Source organism: Myiozetetes cayanensis, unplaced genomic scaffold (assembly GCF_022539395.1).
Source record: "Myiozetetes cayanensis isolate MyiCay16 unplaced genomic scaffold, myiCay2020 scf2-11, whole genome shotgun sequence".
Lineage (NCBI taxonomy): Eukaryota > Metazoa > Chordata > Aves > Passeriformes > Tyrannidae > Myiozetetes > Myiozetetes cayanensis.
In genome coordinates, this window is record NW_026087411.1 from 58,860,849 (window position 1) to 58,876,562 (window position 15,714).

General features: G+C 40.5%; 1 protein-coding gene and 3 non-coding genes across 5 annotated transcripts; all 4 read right to left on the minus strand.

The window, feature by feature from the left end:
- Positions 1 to 7,118: 7,118 nt before the first annotated feature.
- RPS12 (ribosomal protein S12) lies at positions 7,119 to 10,845 on the minus strand. 2 transcript variants are annotated; one of them, XM_050316298.1, is made up of 6 exons: positions 10,792 to 10,845; positions 10,603 to 10,654; positions 10,129 to 10,245; positions 8,515 to 8,617; positions 7,947 to 8,048; positions 7,119 to 7,205 (listed from the first exon to the last, which is right to left on the minus strand). In XM_050316298.1, the coding sequence occupies exons 2-6, from the start codon at positions 10,614 to 10,616 to the stop codon at positions 7,143 to 7,145; spliced, it is 399 nt and encodes a 132-aa protein (XP_050172255.1). In that variant the 5' UTR covers positions 10,617 to 10,654; positions 10,792 to 10,845; the 3' UTR covers positions 7,119 to 7,142. The 2 variants fall into 2 exon arrangements, with proteins under 2 accessions (XP_050172255.1, XP_050172256.1); XM_050316299.1 differs by lacking the exon at positions 10,603 to 10,654 and having other exon boundaries at positions 10,792 to 10,813.
- LOC126640829 (small nucleolar RNA SNORA33) lies at positions 7,513 to 7,647 on the minus strand. Its single transcript, XR_007629159.1, has one exon. It is a non-coding gene; the product is annotated as a small nucleolar RNA SNORA33 (small nucleolar RNA).
- LOC126640830 (small nucleolar RNA SNORD100) lies at positions 8,119 to 8,205 on the minus strand. The gene has a single exon (XR_007629160.1). It is a non-coding gene; the product is annotated as a small nucleolar RNA SNORD100 (small nucleolar RNA).
- On the minus strand, positions 9,500 to 9,574 carry LOC126640822 (small nucleolar RNA SNORD101). The gene has a single exon (XR_007629152.1). It is a non-coding gene; the product is annotated as a small nucleolar RNA SNORD101 (small nucleolar RNA).
- Positions 10,846 to 15,714: the final 4,869 nt, after the last annotated feature.

Below are 15,714 nucleotides of genomic sequence, written 5' to 3' on the forward strand. Positions count from 1 at the left end.
TAAAAAGAAAAAAAGAAAATGTTCAGACCTTCTATAAGAAACTGTTTCAGGTCCCAGAAAGTAAGCTTATCAAAATTCTCAGCAATGTAATTAGGGTATTATGGGAAGGTCTAGCTAATATTACCTACATTCACAACCATATTAGCTCAGTCAATAATGGTATGATTGATTTTATCATAATATTGTGGAGACAGACTTCGAAAGAACACTGCAATTCCATCCCTGTTTCTTGGTTGCAGGCCACTTTGGTTAGAAGTTTTTCTTCTCATTATAAGAAAAAGCACTCGTATCTCATGTCCAAACAGCTGGTTTAGGGGTGTTTTCATACAATTGCAAGTAGAAGAGGCACATATATTTCAATTAACTTTCATTTGAAAAGGACATATAAATGGGCTTGAGGGTCAGACAGAATGATGATGCTGTTCACAATGATCAAAAAAGATACAGACATGATGGTTTTAAGAGAAAATGTTAAAAGATGTCATGCTGAGTTTAAAACAACTGGTTAGATAGCCATGAGGGAAGAGTCAGAACCAGCTGAGATTTTACTTGGAGGGGAGAGAGTCAGCTTCTTGCAGAAACAGGAGTTGAATTTGTATGTTGTTTAAAATACAGTAGCTTGCTAAATTCCGTGCATGTAAAGGCATTTCTTGTTCATGTACTGACAAACAGTGTATTTCACTGCTCTGAAAAAAAGCAAAGCTGAAGGGTGTTACTTGAATTTTGTCCATTCAAATAAATGGATGAAAAAGACAATATATACCACAGCTCGTATTGACATACGAACACTTTTATATATATGGATATCTGAGGGTGTTTCATTTTTTTGTGGAGGGGTTCTACAGAATATGACCTCCATCCCCTTAAACACATACTTTTAAAACTAGAAACATTTTGTTTTCCCCCCACCCATTTGCCTTCCTAAACCTGTCCCAAGCATCTGTATTATGTTATCCAACACACTGGCTGCTAACAATACAATCAATATAAAAGGTTACTTAGGGGTCACAGCTTTTTTCTGTCCTCAAAATACAAAGCTTATTTTAACAGGGACTTGAACTCTTTCACTGTGGAAAATGTCTCAGAACCATTCAGGTGAGAAGAAAAAAAAGCATACCAGAATTACAATTAGGTTGGTTTTTTTGAGTATGAAAACGGGAAATTGCTTTAATAAACATATTTTGAGCATCCACATAAAATAATTTTTTTCAGTTTTGTAACTCAGTGGTAAGGTTTTACAGGGCAGGAACTTGGCAGGCCAGGCACTAAGCTAAATGCCTATTATTTCATCACTTTTGGAAAATAATACCTGGCTAATTACACATTAGTACTTATTTAGAACATTGACATGGAAACTCTATGGATCTGCTCCAAAGAGTAAAACTTACCTTAGACACTCACCTTGGTCTGACTACAGCAAAGATGAATGGATTCCTGACACTGACTGAGTTAGAGGACTACTTCAAGGTAAACAAGTAATCAGATAAGCAAAATAATAGTTAGGTTGATTTGCACATAAACATTTTTCCCCTTGTAGATATATTATTTTACATAACTCTGCTTTGTAATAACTCTTTGTACATTACTCTGCCTAATAATCTATCAGTAATATGAGGTACTAAATATCAGAAAACAGATTTTTTTAAAGAACAAATCAAGTACAAACAAAATTGTATAAATTTGTAAATTTTTTTCAAAGAGAATAGTTAGTTCCAGAAAGTACTCACATTTAATGTAATGTTGTGTTCCTCACAGAGTTCTCAGTGAAAATATACTAAATACTTTTGCATACATACCATAAAAAGTCCCCAGTTGCTTTTGAATTGAAAAAGGAGGGGAAAAAAGCTTCTCACAAAAAAGTGATTTGCAAATTAGTTTCCATTAGTTCATATATTATAACATGACTGACACTTTCAGAAAGATAAAGAGGAAGTATGATAACCAATGGTTGAAAGTTGAGATATCTGTATAGTAATTTACTTCCATAAGAGATTATATCATAATTTAGAACAGATCAGCTACATCAAGCAACTGATGTGTGTTTAGGGTTTTTTGTAGGTGGACTTGCATTCAAAACCAATGCCAAGGCATCAACAATTACTCATGCATGGGGGATCATTATACACAACAGCATAGCAACCCCTCCATCTGCTCAATTTATTAAAGAGAATCCAAATAAACATTTGCTTGATGACCAATGGCTGTAAAATTTTCTGTGTATTTACTTAACTCTCTAAAACCACTGAAAAAATAATTTGCCTTTACTTCTGTTTTCCTTAAGGTTAAAAAAACAAGCCAGCCACATCTGTGCTCACCTAACATCCACTATCTGGTTCAATGGCCTAAGGCAAATTACAAACCCTAGTGAGGCTTCACATCACAAACACATGATCTCCAAAGGAGACAAGGCTGACAAATGGATGTATGTTCAGAGTTTCTTCCCATTACTTGATGAGATACCTTTGCGAGGTCTCCAGGAAAGGGAGCAAATAAGGGAAAAAGTTTGCACCAACTTCAGTAACATAGACACATGAGGAACAGTGGCTCACAGCTAGGATATCCAGGTTTTCCAAAACAAATAAGAAACCAAACCAGACAGGTAGAGGCAACTCTAAATATGAAACATTATTAAATCAGAAAATACTGGAGCTTATGCTTAATTGTTACAGGATAGCATGTGGTTTAATATTAAATATATTTTTTTCTTCATGAGGGATTAGTTCTCACCCTCCATAAAATAATAAATGTGTTAAATAAGACATGAAGATAATACTCTTCTCTTGGTAAAGCAGACAAAATAAACAGTGCTCTCCATATAGGAAGAGCTGGAGCCCACAGAAGTGCTTGTGCAGCACAGCTATTTGCTGCTGACAAGCCCTGATTCCCTGATGTTTGTGCAACTACAAAACATATCAGCACATTACAATGGGACCCAGACATGAATGAGCTGTCCTAGTAAGAAATTGCCTTCAAGTGGAGCTCGTTTTCAAGATAAATATTTTGTTTAAAACATCACACAGTATGTTCTTCCAATGCTCTTTAGAAGTCTGTACTTGACACCTTCACGATGACTTATCAGCATTTCTTCAAAATACTTCATTAGCTTCCTACTTCACATTGAAACATAATAATTTAGGCCTGAAAACAACCATTCCATGCAAAACCACCAAAACTTGGTATTTAGTCTAGAAAAGAAGTTAATTCTGCTTTTGCCAACCAAAAGCCACAAAACATGCATCATTGATCAAACCATTCTGTTCTGTATTTTCCCTGTTTCACAAGGAAGACCTGCAAGTGACATTAAATATGATCAGCAAAAGAAAAAGTCAGGGCCAGTCTTGGAATTCGTAACTCCAAAGTCTCTAATTTTCATTCGCATGTTTAATACTGTCTAACCAGGTCCTGTCAGGGAGAGGTCAAGGGTACCTTTAGGATGATGACTACATATGGTTGTAACTTTCAAGTGTAACCCAAAGTCCACATCCTCAAAAAATCTTATCTGAAATCCTGCAGGACATATCAATGCATCAATAAAGCAGACTGAGCCTTAATCAGTTCTCCAATCCCAACCCTGCATAGGTTCCAAGGTCACTTGCAGGAAATTAAACATTACATGAAAAACCTCTCAGCTTGATACCTAAGCATTTTGATCAGAAAATTTGGATCTCAGCACAGCTCACACTGTAGCAAAAAGGATTTAGGAAGTGTTGATTCTATTCCAACAGAACTCCAAAAAACCTTGCTGTGAAAAGTTGTTATTCCCTAGTATTAATATTCATTGCTATGTAAAATGTAAAAGTGCTGTGACATTAAAAAAACAATTAAAAAAAACCACTAACAAACCAACCCACTAAGGAACATATTCCTGAACTTTTATTAAGGTATCATTCCATTGTAGCAAAAGAAAGACTGCCTAACAAACTTGCTTGTGACTACATCTCTCCTTACTTGAATAGCTTTTCCTAAGGGCTAACTGGTCATACTTCACAGTAATTCAGAGCAAATCTATAACCCAGCTACCGCTAAAGCTGACAATTCCAGCAGTATAAAGGCATTATATAAATCAAGTACAAAATCCATTGTGATAAAGATGTAATTTTTCTCACACCACAAGTCAAAATCTGTTAATTATTCTGTAAACTTAAATAGCGTGCTGGACTCTTCTCAACTTACTTGAAGGTTTAACATGTATGAATTCAATCACAGAATAATTTAGGTTGGAAAAGATCATAGAGTTCAACTGCAAGCCAGACACTGCCAAGCCCACCACTAAACCATATCTTTTAGTATCACATCATGTGTCTCTTAGCTACCTCCAGGACTGGAGATTCCACCACTTATCTAGGCACTGTTCCAATGCCTGATCATTTTTCCTAATACCCAATCTCTTCATGTCCTAATGATCTCTTCAGCCCCCTTTTTTCCAGGCTACACAGTGCCAGCTCCCTCAGTGGTTCCTCCCAAGACTTGTGCTACAGATTTCATTCACCAGATTTTGCCATCCTCATTCTGACACAATCCAAGACCTTGGTATCTTTCTTGTGAGGGTCCCCAAACTGAACTTTAGTAGGTTGTGAGTGCTCACAGAACACAATTTCATTTACTAAGCATACCCTATGTCCTCTAGTGTTATAGTTGGACAGGAAATCTAGTGATAATACCCTTATTTTCAAACAGTTTTCTCCATAAATATTGGGGGAAATGCAGAGGGAAACTACTTCAGGTATTAAATACACTGTATTTACAGCCTTCCACATTCTCAAAGTACTAACAGACACTTTCAGAACTCAAGGTTATCAACTTGTTTTACTCACCCTTTTCAGTGATAATTCCTTCTTTCACTCCAAGATCCTTATCTCAAAATTACAATTCATCTAGACAAACATTTTTTTCCTTCTTCCATCAACATCCTTCCTATTTTTCCAATAGCAAATCATAAAATAGTCTCCTCCAAAATGTTAGTACGTGTTAGTGCTTTACATCACAAGACATCATTAGTAGATGTGCAAGTAGGTATGTCTTCTCCATTCTCCTAGGTTATTTTGTGTCAAAAGATAACAAAATGAAAAGCTGTATTTTAACTCAAAAGATAAACATCTGGAAAAGCTGTTTGCTTCCACAGACTTAGAAGTTACTTCCTCAAATGAGTCAGTCTATGAATTTCATATTTTTAAAAATCTTTACAATACTCTGGAGAGGCTTATTCAATTGCGCATTTGTTACACTGCATCTTGAGATGCAAGGAATTCGTACTCCCAACAGATAAAAAATCCCCGCGTTCTAGTTTAGTGGCATATTTAGTAAATTTTCAACCTCAGCAATAGAGGTCATTAAACCCAAGTACTGAACTCCACCTTTGCATCCCATTTCCCTTTGTCAGTTTAACCCTGATAAACAGCCAGCCAAGGAAAGGCAAACCACAAAGCCTATCAGACTGCCATCACTACTACAGTTTCATACAATTCTCTATAATAAAGCTACAAATGTTATAAAATTTTGGAAAAAAATTGCATTAACTATTTTATCCAAAACTCTTGGAAGATGCACCTTTAAGACAGGACAAATGATGAAGCATGTTTTGGTGTGCTTCTCTATATAAGACATTCTCGAAATCATTAGCCAAACTCAACCGACAAAGTTTGGCAATATTTAAGTCTCTCAACTCCATTCAAGAAATACTCCTTCATTCTCAATATTAAGCAACCTCCAGTACTTTAAAGAAATGAGATCTGCAACTAAGGCTCCTAAAGATTACCTCTGTAATTTCAACTACATATTGAACAAATCCAAGTGGAAAATGTAAACATTTGTAAACATCCCTCAATCTGCAATACTAGCTTGACATTAACTTAAAAACTACTTCATCTCCTTCATGGAGAATTTCACAGATGAGACTGAATGTACATTAAGTTCAGTAAAACTTAATGCCATGAAGCAGACTTGCCATGAAGCAGAACTGAATAATGACTCCATCAAGTACACCTGAAAATGCTACAACAGAAGCCTCTCAATCAAAAGTCACCCAGACCTAGCTACTATAAAGCTGTGACAGGGCCAAAACTAAGGGACATGTCAAGAGCTTAAATGAGAGTAGCAAGTCCATCTGAACGCAGCTGGAGAAGATGCTTACCTCCACACTACACAAACAACTGGGGACACCAAAAGTGGGGTTACAAACCATAATAAAAAATTCAAGTTGAGAGCTTGAGAACAAACATTCCCATCTCCTCAGCCTGCAGGTGCCCAACCCCACATATTCACATTCATGTCTTACAGTTTATCAGCATAATGGAGCAATTCCTTATGACTCTACTTAGACCTGCTCAGCAGGAAAGGTGAGACATATAAAACAACTTGCAGGAGAGATAAACAATCAAATTCCAGTCTCAATCCCATGCATCAAGGAAAAAAAAAACACACACAAAAACCGGCAAAACAAGAAGTTCTGTACATCACTGAACTACTATGGAAACCAAGACACTGGGCAAGTTGGGAGTGCAACACTGCTTCATCTGAAGAGTTCTACTTGGCTACCTTGCCTACCAAGAACTAGAGTCAGATCAGGAAGTACGTGACAGTACTTGTTATATAAGATGCCAAAACCCACAATCTGCCTCCAATGAGGCATGGGAAGCAGTGTAACATCTTGTGCCAGCTGAGATCCCTGAATAAATTAAGATAGCATTTATGAAACTCCTGCAACCTGTCAGAAGACCTGGGTAACGGTTAAGGCTGCTCTCCTAATTTGTTTCAGCAGAGGGAGCCGAATTTTCATCACAGATGCAGCAACACTTCAGGCTTTCCTTAAAAAATAATCAGAACTCCTGCAGAAATACAGACCTAAGCATGACCATGCAAAGCTAGTAATTAATTGACTGCATTTTTGGAACTAAAGCTGTGCAAAGTTCTCCTGGTTGGTAGCCTCTGGAATAGGAACAGGAAACAGAAGCACCCTAGAATAGGAATACCAAGGCTCAACACGATCTTTTTAGCAAACAGAGTTAACATATAAGTAAACTAAACCAACACTTGCAAAGTCCTTCCATCTTCTGATGTTATCCTTTGAAAGTCAAAGAACTATTCCACAGACACCCAACCATTAATCACACACAGACTAGTCAGGTTCAAAATTTATTTTTCATTCATTTCTTGCACTTGAAGTACTCTTCGATGACATCTTTGGCCTGAGATTCCTTGCCATAGTCCTGTAACACAAGATAACCCATTATTAATATACAGATCCATTTAAAATTTTACAACTTATTTTCAAAAGGACTAATGGGATTCTGACACCTTTTCTCAAAGCATTCCCAAAATTCCACAAAAGTAACCTGAGGTAATCTGTCAACTGTTTTTCTTTTGTTCTCTACTAAAAAGACTTTTATTTCATTCAAACATAACCACCACCTATCAGGAACTAAAAAGTCATCTGCTTGAAGAAAGTCAAGTAAAATGTGTGAAACAGTTGCAAAAGTACAAAAACACATACAGAAGGTATTAGTCCTTATGTGAAGCTGTAGCCATCTCTTGGGACCTCAAAGACAACAAAGTCTTCAAGGCTCGTACTGTGGCTTTACTTTACCAGTGTCATTGTAAAATATGCTCCGCAAAACATTTTCAAGTTGAGCAGACACATTGAACTGGCATTTTTTTCTTAAGCAAAGCTTCCTATCTTCTAGTAAGGTCTTTGTTTTTAATGCTTACTGGCAAGTGGGCATAAAGACTTTAAGGACAAAACCATTAACTCACAAAATGTATATGAGTGTTTTAAATAAACATGAAAGGGAATATAAAACATAGGAGCAGCTTATGTTCACCATCAACAATATAAAGTGACTGTTTATAAAAATTAATATAAAGAGCTCTATTTAACAGTTCCTTATCTAAAGGAAACTTGTGTTTACTGCCTATTTTCACAAGAAATAATCTATAATTAACAATCTTACCTTGACAACCACACAACTGCAGCCCACTACTTTGCGAGGTTTTCCTTCTCTGTCGATCTTGCAGAGACCTACCCATTCGCCCAGCTTCTTGTTGTCATCAACCTGCGGTGGAGAGCATTGCATCACATTAGAACTCACCATTTCTAAAACAACTGGGTTCACCCCAAAAGCTGCTGTACTGTCAGAAGCTTTGGGTAACGGATGGCTGATTTCCTCACAGGTATCAGCAGAGGGAGCCAAAGTATCATCATCGTACAGCTTGTGCCCTCACAGCAGGACTCCTCCCATGCTCCACCCACCTGCAGCAATAAATCTATGTCTTTTTACACAGGATAGAAGAACTCACTTTAAACTTCACAAAATACACGACCCCCAACCTTTGCCATTTACATCCACAGTTTTTGTACTGCTTGTATGCCACCAATCACGCAGAACTAAACAACCTCTGCTAAGAGAAATTTTGCTTAGATAAGCCATACACAGAATTACAGTAGTGTTTTAAAGATTCAGTTCTCTACATGCTGAAACAAACAGCATGACTGTTATAAACTTGTGTCTTGACACTTACCTTAATTAAGTTGATCTGATGTTCTGCACAGAGTGCTTCAACTAATTTTACATATGTGGGTTCATCACAATTTGAAGCCAGAACACAGAGATGGGCTTGGCGTCTAAAAAAGAATGAAAACTGACCGATGTAATTTCAGACAATAGTTGAAAATTCTTTATTATCAAAATCACAAATGAAAGAATTCAGCACATGCATTTCTAGAGAGCCACTTCCTAAGTTTAATTTTTGGTTATGAGACACCATACGCTTTTGAAACACTAAACATACTTTTGATGTGATGTATCACTTCTGTTTTTAATATACATTAGAGGGTATTCATAGTTAGCTTTATGATCAGATTCTATTCCAGTTTTGAAAGCTTTTAAAAATCCCACTAAATAAATTCTCAGCCATTGGATAAAGGTCTAATAACTGGATAAACACCAGGTCCCACAAAGAACTGGTGTCATTGTCAGAGAGCAACAAAGTTACAAGTTGCTTTTTCTTGTTTACCACAGATTACAGTAATTTAACATTAGAATTGTAATTACTAAAAGCTTGAATTTCCACATCAAGGTGTTATAAGCTCTTCAGAACAATCTTTTCTACTTACGTTCAAAGAAGCTGTTATGACAGGGCCCCAATTCTAATTAGGATCTTTGTACACTGTGGTACAGTGTTAAGATACCAAAGGGATACCTGACAACAGAGAGAGCTGAGTAGGTCTTCTATGCTTAACCTAGTGCAGTGTGACCTCTACAGACAACATTGGTTTTCTCTGTGACCTTCTTCATTATGAGTGTCATCAGAATGTCAGAAATGTTTCCAAGCAAGAACCAACACACCCAAATGTGTATAAACCTTGTACATACACCACCCTTTGAACAGACAGTATGTGAACCTGCAATTGAACTCATAAGAACTCTTACAAACCAGTTGTCAGTCACCTAAATCGTATTCTTCTTCCATTATTTAGCACTTTCAAAGACGTTGTTGCATACAGGTTTGTCAGACAGCAGTTATCACTCATAAAACGAGTGAAGGGGTATCCGACAAACTGTGAAGTCATCACCCAAACACTGTAGCATTATCCTAAAGCACCTTTTCTTCTTAAAAGTGTTCTTCTGCATATAAACACACACATGTGTGTGTATATACACACATAAATATAGGGCCTCACCTGACAAAAGACCATAACTGATTACCATGGATGGCACACAAGACAAGTTTATTACGGCTTTGATACTGCACCAAAGCAGTTACAAAAAAATGAAAACAAAACAAAAAAAAGTAAGCTATGAGTTAAGGTTTTTTTGTAAACACTAAACCAACTCTTCCAGGTTAAGTGTGACACATATTTAACCCAATTAAAATCTTAGAAAATTTTCAGACGACTTTATCACTTTTGATAAGACAAGGTTTTTGAGCCCCAGGTTATCACAGCTACACTCTGCAAGCAGCACTCCATTTTCTTCACAAAACCCATACACCCACATGAACACTTGATGGCACTAGGGTTACAAACAGTCAGAACCTAATACACTAGATGATGCCATTCTCACTGTGTTCAACATACCACTTCACCCAGTTTTGCTACTCACCGCAGAAACTAACTGGTGACACAACACTTACTTGTCCAAGGCTTTGGCTGCTTCACGGATACCGCGAGCAAGGCCATCGTGGATAAGTGCGGTCTTCAGCACTTCTTGCAGGGCGGTGTTAACATCCATTACACCTCCAGCAGTAATGCTAAAGAGAAGACAGACAATGTTCTGATCGTCCCGACGCCTTACAGCTACGAGCAAGATTTTGCCGTTCACCAGCAAGCATCGCACAATTAAAAAGACACAGAGAAAACGCAAGTCGAAGAACCAAGCCAAAAGAGTAACTGAGAATCGAGGAGCTTGAAAGAGACCGAGGCGCAACCCCGTGGCGAGCCGCGCTCCCTCCCGCAGCGGGGCCGCCATGTGCTCCAGGCCCTGCCCGGCCCAGGCCTGCAGGGGACCCGCCGCAGCCCCGCGCCGGGGCCCGCACGGCCCCGCCGCGCCGCAGAGCGGGACCCAGCGAGACGCGGCCCCTCCGCCCGCCGCCCCCGGCCCCGCTCACCCTTCCTCGGCCATGGTGCTCTCGGTGGGTGCGGTCCCCGCCCGGGTTCCTGCTGCAAATACAGACACAGGCCGCCCCGGTGAGCGGCGCCGGCCGCCCCGGGGCCCCCGCCCCGCCCGTCCCCGCCGCGATGCCCCGCGGGCCGGGGATCCCGCCCGGCCGGGCCCCGGCGCCATGGCGGACACTCACCCGGCACCGCCGCGCGCCGCCGCACACAGAGGGGGAGGCGCTGCCGCAGCGCGCTCTTATAGCGCCGCAGGACCCCGGCCCGCGCGCACGCCGGGGCTGTCCGCCGCGGTGCCTGAGCCGCGGCGCGCCCGCCGCGCGCGCACCCACACGGAGGTGTGGGGAGTTGTGAAACAGGGATTAAAGGATAGGCGTGAACAGCCATAGGAAACAGCTGCAAACTGGCTTTGCCAATATGTTTAATGGGCGATGTCTGTACTGTTATCAATACCCGACCCCAGCCTGCAGCCGCAGCAGAGACACACCTCTTCAATGAGAATAAAAAAGTCCCCCAAGAAAGTCGGTTGGCTATTTTCTAGGGGAAAAAATGGTGCAATTTGAGTCTCTGACGGAATATTATCACCCCAGAGGTTCCTTAAATAGGAATATTGTCCTTTTAATGGGAAAAAAAAAAAAAGTGCAGTTGTGTTCCCTGCTCGGGTGCTGTCAGTCTGACACGGGGCTTTGTCTATACCAGCTGCTTCTGACCAGACAACACGACTGCTGGGTGCCCTACATGTCACCACCTTTTTAAAAATACATAGTGACAAAAGAGAGATAACGAATATTGACAACCATGATTTGTGGCTATTGCAGCCAAACGCATTTGTCACCATCGTTGTCAGTCACCTTTTCCACAGTATGTTCTTTGATATTCCTGGTGTTGCCGAGCAGCAGGATGTAGGCTAAATCCAGGTAGGTAGGAGACAGTGTACACAAACGATTCACTGGAGCAGGGCAGGGCTGGGGAGGACAGAGACAGGCCCATACCTGCCCCACATGCCCCCCAGCTTGGGCAGCACCACCTTTCGGAGCCTGCCCGAGGGAAAGTCCTTGCTGGGGGCTCTAGCTGCAGTACTCTCAGGCTCCAGCTGTGAGACAGAGCTAATGTTAACTCAGGCAGGCACACCCGTACCCTTTATATTAAAGAGATCTGGAAAGGGTGGAGGCTAACCTCTGAAAAAGTCAGGGGGACAGAAGTGTAGTGTGGGGGCTCCCCTCTCCCTGCACTCTGAGCTACTCAGCAGGAACGGCATTGCCCACTTCTCATCCTGACAGCCTCTGAGGTGCGACTGGCACCTCCAGCTACTGCCAGACGTTGTTTGAAACTCTGAACTACAACCCCAGTTGCAACACCCCAGTGGGTTTACAACCACTGGAGTCCCAACACAGGTATTCTAATTTAGCAGCTCCCGTGGGACATTTGTCCATGACTTCTTCCCTCCTTCCTCCACAAGAAAGGGGAACATGTAGTTTCATTTATAGTGCTCAGAACCATTTTCCCTACATCCACCTATCACTTAGTCTTCTTGTGGCCTTGAAAATCCCCAAAGATAGCTAATCTATAGAGTAGTTTTTGTACTGAGTGGAACAACAGATCATTATCTCCCCTAACGGTCTTCAAGGGATAACAACAAGTTCATATCCGACCATAAGACACATCAGTATTGCCAGAAAGTGCAATATACATTCAGTCCAGGAGATGGAAGTATGCACATATGAAAGATTTTATGTTACAGCAAGAGTGATAATAACAAAGTATAATCTAATATTCTAGAAGCAGGATATTAAAAAACAGTTTTCCTAATAGTCACAAGAAAACAAAGCTATGCTGAGATAAAAGTTATATATGTGTAGACAGGAGGTTTGCACTGGCACTGAAACTCTGTGGAAATGTTGGTAGACCACAGTAGGAGTATCTGTTCTGTGTAATAATTAATGGAGGTGTGTGATCCTGATGGAAGAAGTCCACTCTGCACAGTGTGTTAATGTGAGCTCAGCATTCACGTCTGTGCTCTGCACACTCTTGGCACTACTCCACCTGCTCCACCTTTCAGTCCATATTCCTATAAGGAGTAGCTAGTTCCTTAAGCTCTGTATTTTCGCTTAGAGTTATGTCCATTGATCACTGTGCAGTTTAAATGCTGGCATATAGTCACAGTGAGGGAATGATATGTTTAAACCAAGGACTGCAGTCCTGTGTTAAAAGTACTTTTAGTGCACTTGAGGGTGGGTGAGTGGGGTAACAAGCAGGGCTATAAAGTGAGGAGCTGCCAGATGCAGTGCAAGAGCCTGCCTGGGTTCTAGAGGGTTGAGGTGGTGTTGGTGCAGACACTGACCTGCTGTTTCATTGAGCAGCCAGCCCCACCACAGGAACTCAGTCCTCGCATTATAAACAGCATAACATGCTGTCTATAAACTTGGATTTGGGGAGAGGAAGACAAGCTGCTGTCACATGACATTCAAGAATTTGTATTCTCTCCAGCCTGCTGTTCTGGGTGATCCATTTGGACTCACCATCTTTCTACATATATTTAAAAACTCTTTGGTTATTGCTACTATCCTCTGTGTTCTCCATTCAATTCCTTGACTCCCTCTGCCTGTCCCCCCTATCCAGGCTGGCAGCCTTCGTATTTTTTTCCACTATGATCAAAACAGGAACTGAGCTTGGGGACTTTTTTGGAAGACCAGTAATGGCCAGTCTTCGCGAGCGAAGATCCGGGGAAGGTCTTTCCACCTTCCAGCCTGCGCATTGGATTTTTTAGGTGAGACACAGTGTGCGCGGAACTGAGCCCACCCTTTAATCCTAAGGTTCATCTGCCGGGGCCAAGCGAGCTTGGACGGTGGCAGCGAGGACCTTAGGACGTAGGTGGGTTGCCTTTAAGGGCTAACGAGCCCCACCTGCCCGGGAGTGGCCCTGACCGGGAATCGAACCCGGGTCTCCGCGGTGATAGCGCGGCGCCTTTACCACTAGACCACCAGGGGCTCCGGAAGACCAGTACAATAGTGAGGATATGATGGTTCTCTCTGTCTCAGTCATCCTCTTTCTGCTCCTTTTTCCTTCCTCTCATTCTCTCTTTCTCTCTTGCTCTGGAAACCTTTACCTTCTCCTGACAACCATAACCCATATTTTCTTCAAAATGTCAGACTTCAGAGATAGTTTAAGTCCCATATTGTAAACTGTGGAGACTCAGGAACTGAGTACCGAGCAGTATAGACAGCAGTACAGTACAGTGAGACAGCCAGGGAGGCAGATGAAAGTGTCAGGTATTGCAGACTCCCAAGAGAAGTCTATGACACTGCTAAACTCTAAATATTCTGAATTTCAGTTCTGAACAAACCTTGTGGAACTTACTTCCCTCTAGAAATACAAAGCCCAAGCATGTGCTATAATTAAATTTCCAGTGTCACGAGATAGAATTATCTTATTTTCCTCGCAAAACAGACATGATTTCTCAGTCTTGCGGAACTTCAAGCTAGAAGTCTTTTTGCAAATAACACCAGTATGCATTTTACTTTACTCTTCCTAACCAATGATCTTACTTATTTCCTGTTATTTCCTGGTCATACAACAAAAAAGCAAAAAAAAATCCAAAACAAATAAACAAACAAAAATGGTTCTGCATCAGAAAACTGGAAGGCCAGGCTATTTTTACCAAATGTCTTGCCCTGTATCCACAGAAGGCTTGCTAACCAGCCCAGAGGGGAGAGATGTCTATTTCCAAGTGCCTCCACACGTAGAAAAGAACAGGCAACCCATATGCTGTTACTGAGGAGTGCAAAAGGATGTCTGTGGTCTGCGTCAGGTTTCAAGCCCTTAGAGAAATTATGGAGAGACTACCCTGAAGTCTCAGAGACAGGACAAGCTACAGTATGATTTCAGTACCAATTTGAAATCCAGAAAGATTCATGATAACTGAACAAAACAATTTGTTGGTTCCATTGCCTTAGACAGATTTTGCACTAGACACTCAAAGAATGTGGTTATCATGTTGCTACATTAGAGTAAACTTAAACTACTTCCAAATAGCAGTGTGCAGCTATGACTTCTGAAAAAAGAAATATTAGTATGATGAAAATACTCACTAAGTATTTTCTTGATTGCAATGCAAAAATATTTTTAAGATCTCTACAAATATATAGAACAATAACAAGGAGTATGTATTCCCACATGTGCTGAACATTTCAAAATGTCCTGGATGTCCATGAAGGAAGCTACCCTTAAAACAATTGTTCTTAAAATGTTTTTATGTTGTGGACATAAGCAATGGATTTGACTCCGTGTCTAGTATTTATAGAGGGCTGGTACTCCAAGCCTTGAATTCTACACATGATTTTGGATCTGAAAGAAAAGATACATTTTATTAAAGTTGCTGCAGATGTGATTCAATCAGTTTCTTGTGGCAATAATGGGCAGTGCATAAGTAAACTCCATGCATGCATGGGAAGTTCATAACCCTGTTTCATTATTGGAGCCATGCTGATCACAGTACATCACAGTAGCCTTCTACTGTACGTACTGACTTTGTGGAAATCTGACTCCATAGGCTTTGTTGGATTACTCATATGTAATTATTAATGAGAGGACTGAGTTTTGAAAGTATTTGGAATTTGTGGAGTGAGAGTCTAGACTGGAAAGAGCAAGTAGTTGGGAGTGAAAACTATTTCACCTCCTGAACAGAACTGACTGTTGAATTCTAGCCACGAAAATCAAGACTTTATTGTCTTGCCATGCCATGATTTTAATCTCTCTCCAATTTTCTATTATTTGCTCTATTTTTATGCCATACTTTGCATATATCACACTTTTGTTATCATCCTTTCATGAACTCAGGATGACTTACAAGTGCTCCTTCCTTTTTGTTTTTTGTTTGTTTGGGGGTTTTTGGGGGTGGTTTTTGGTTTTGTGTTTGTTTTTTTAGAGGGATAAGGCTGCTCAAGAGGTAATATCTATGAAAAGGATTTATGTTTATGTCTTTTTCTGGAGGTAGACAGAAAAAGATCAAGGCAGTTCTTACGGATTTTTCAACTTCATAGCCATAATGTATGCCACACAAAATATATTGTCCAAAGAGGCTTCAGCAAAGGAACATGTTGCTGTTGTTC

What these genes read in the sequence shown, in the direction of transcription:
- RPS12 (XM_050316298.1), bottom strand. An exon ending in GCAGCCAAAGCCTTGGACAA is followed by an intron (nt 8,618 to 10,128) that starts GTAAGTGTTGTG and finishes ATTCTTTTTTAG; the next exon opens with ACGCCAAGCCCATCTCTGTG. An exon ending in GCAGTTGTGTGGTTGTCAAG is followed by an intron (nt 7,206 to 7,946) that starts GTAAGATTGTTA and finishes CTTGTGTTACAG; the next exon opens with GACTATGGCAAGGAATCTCA.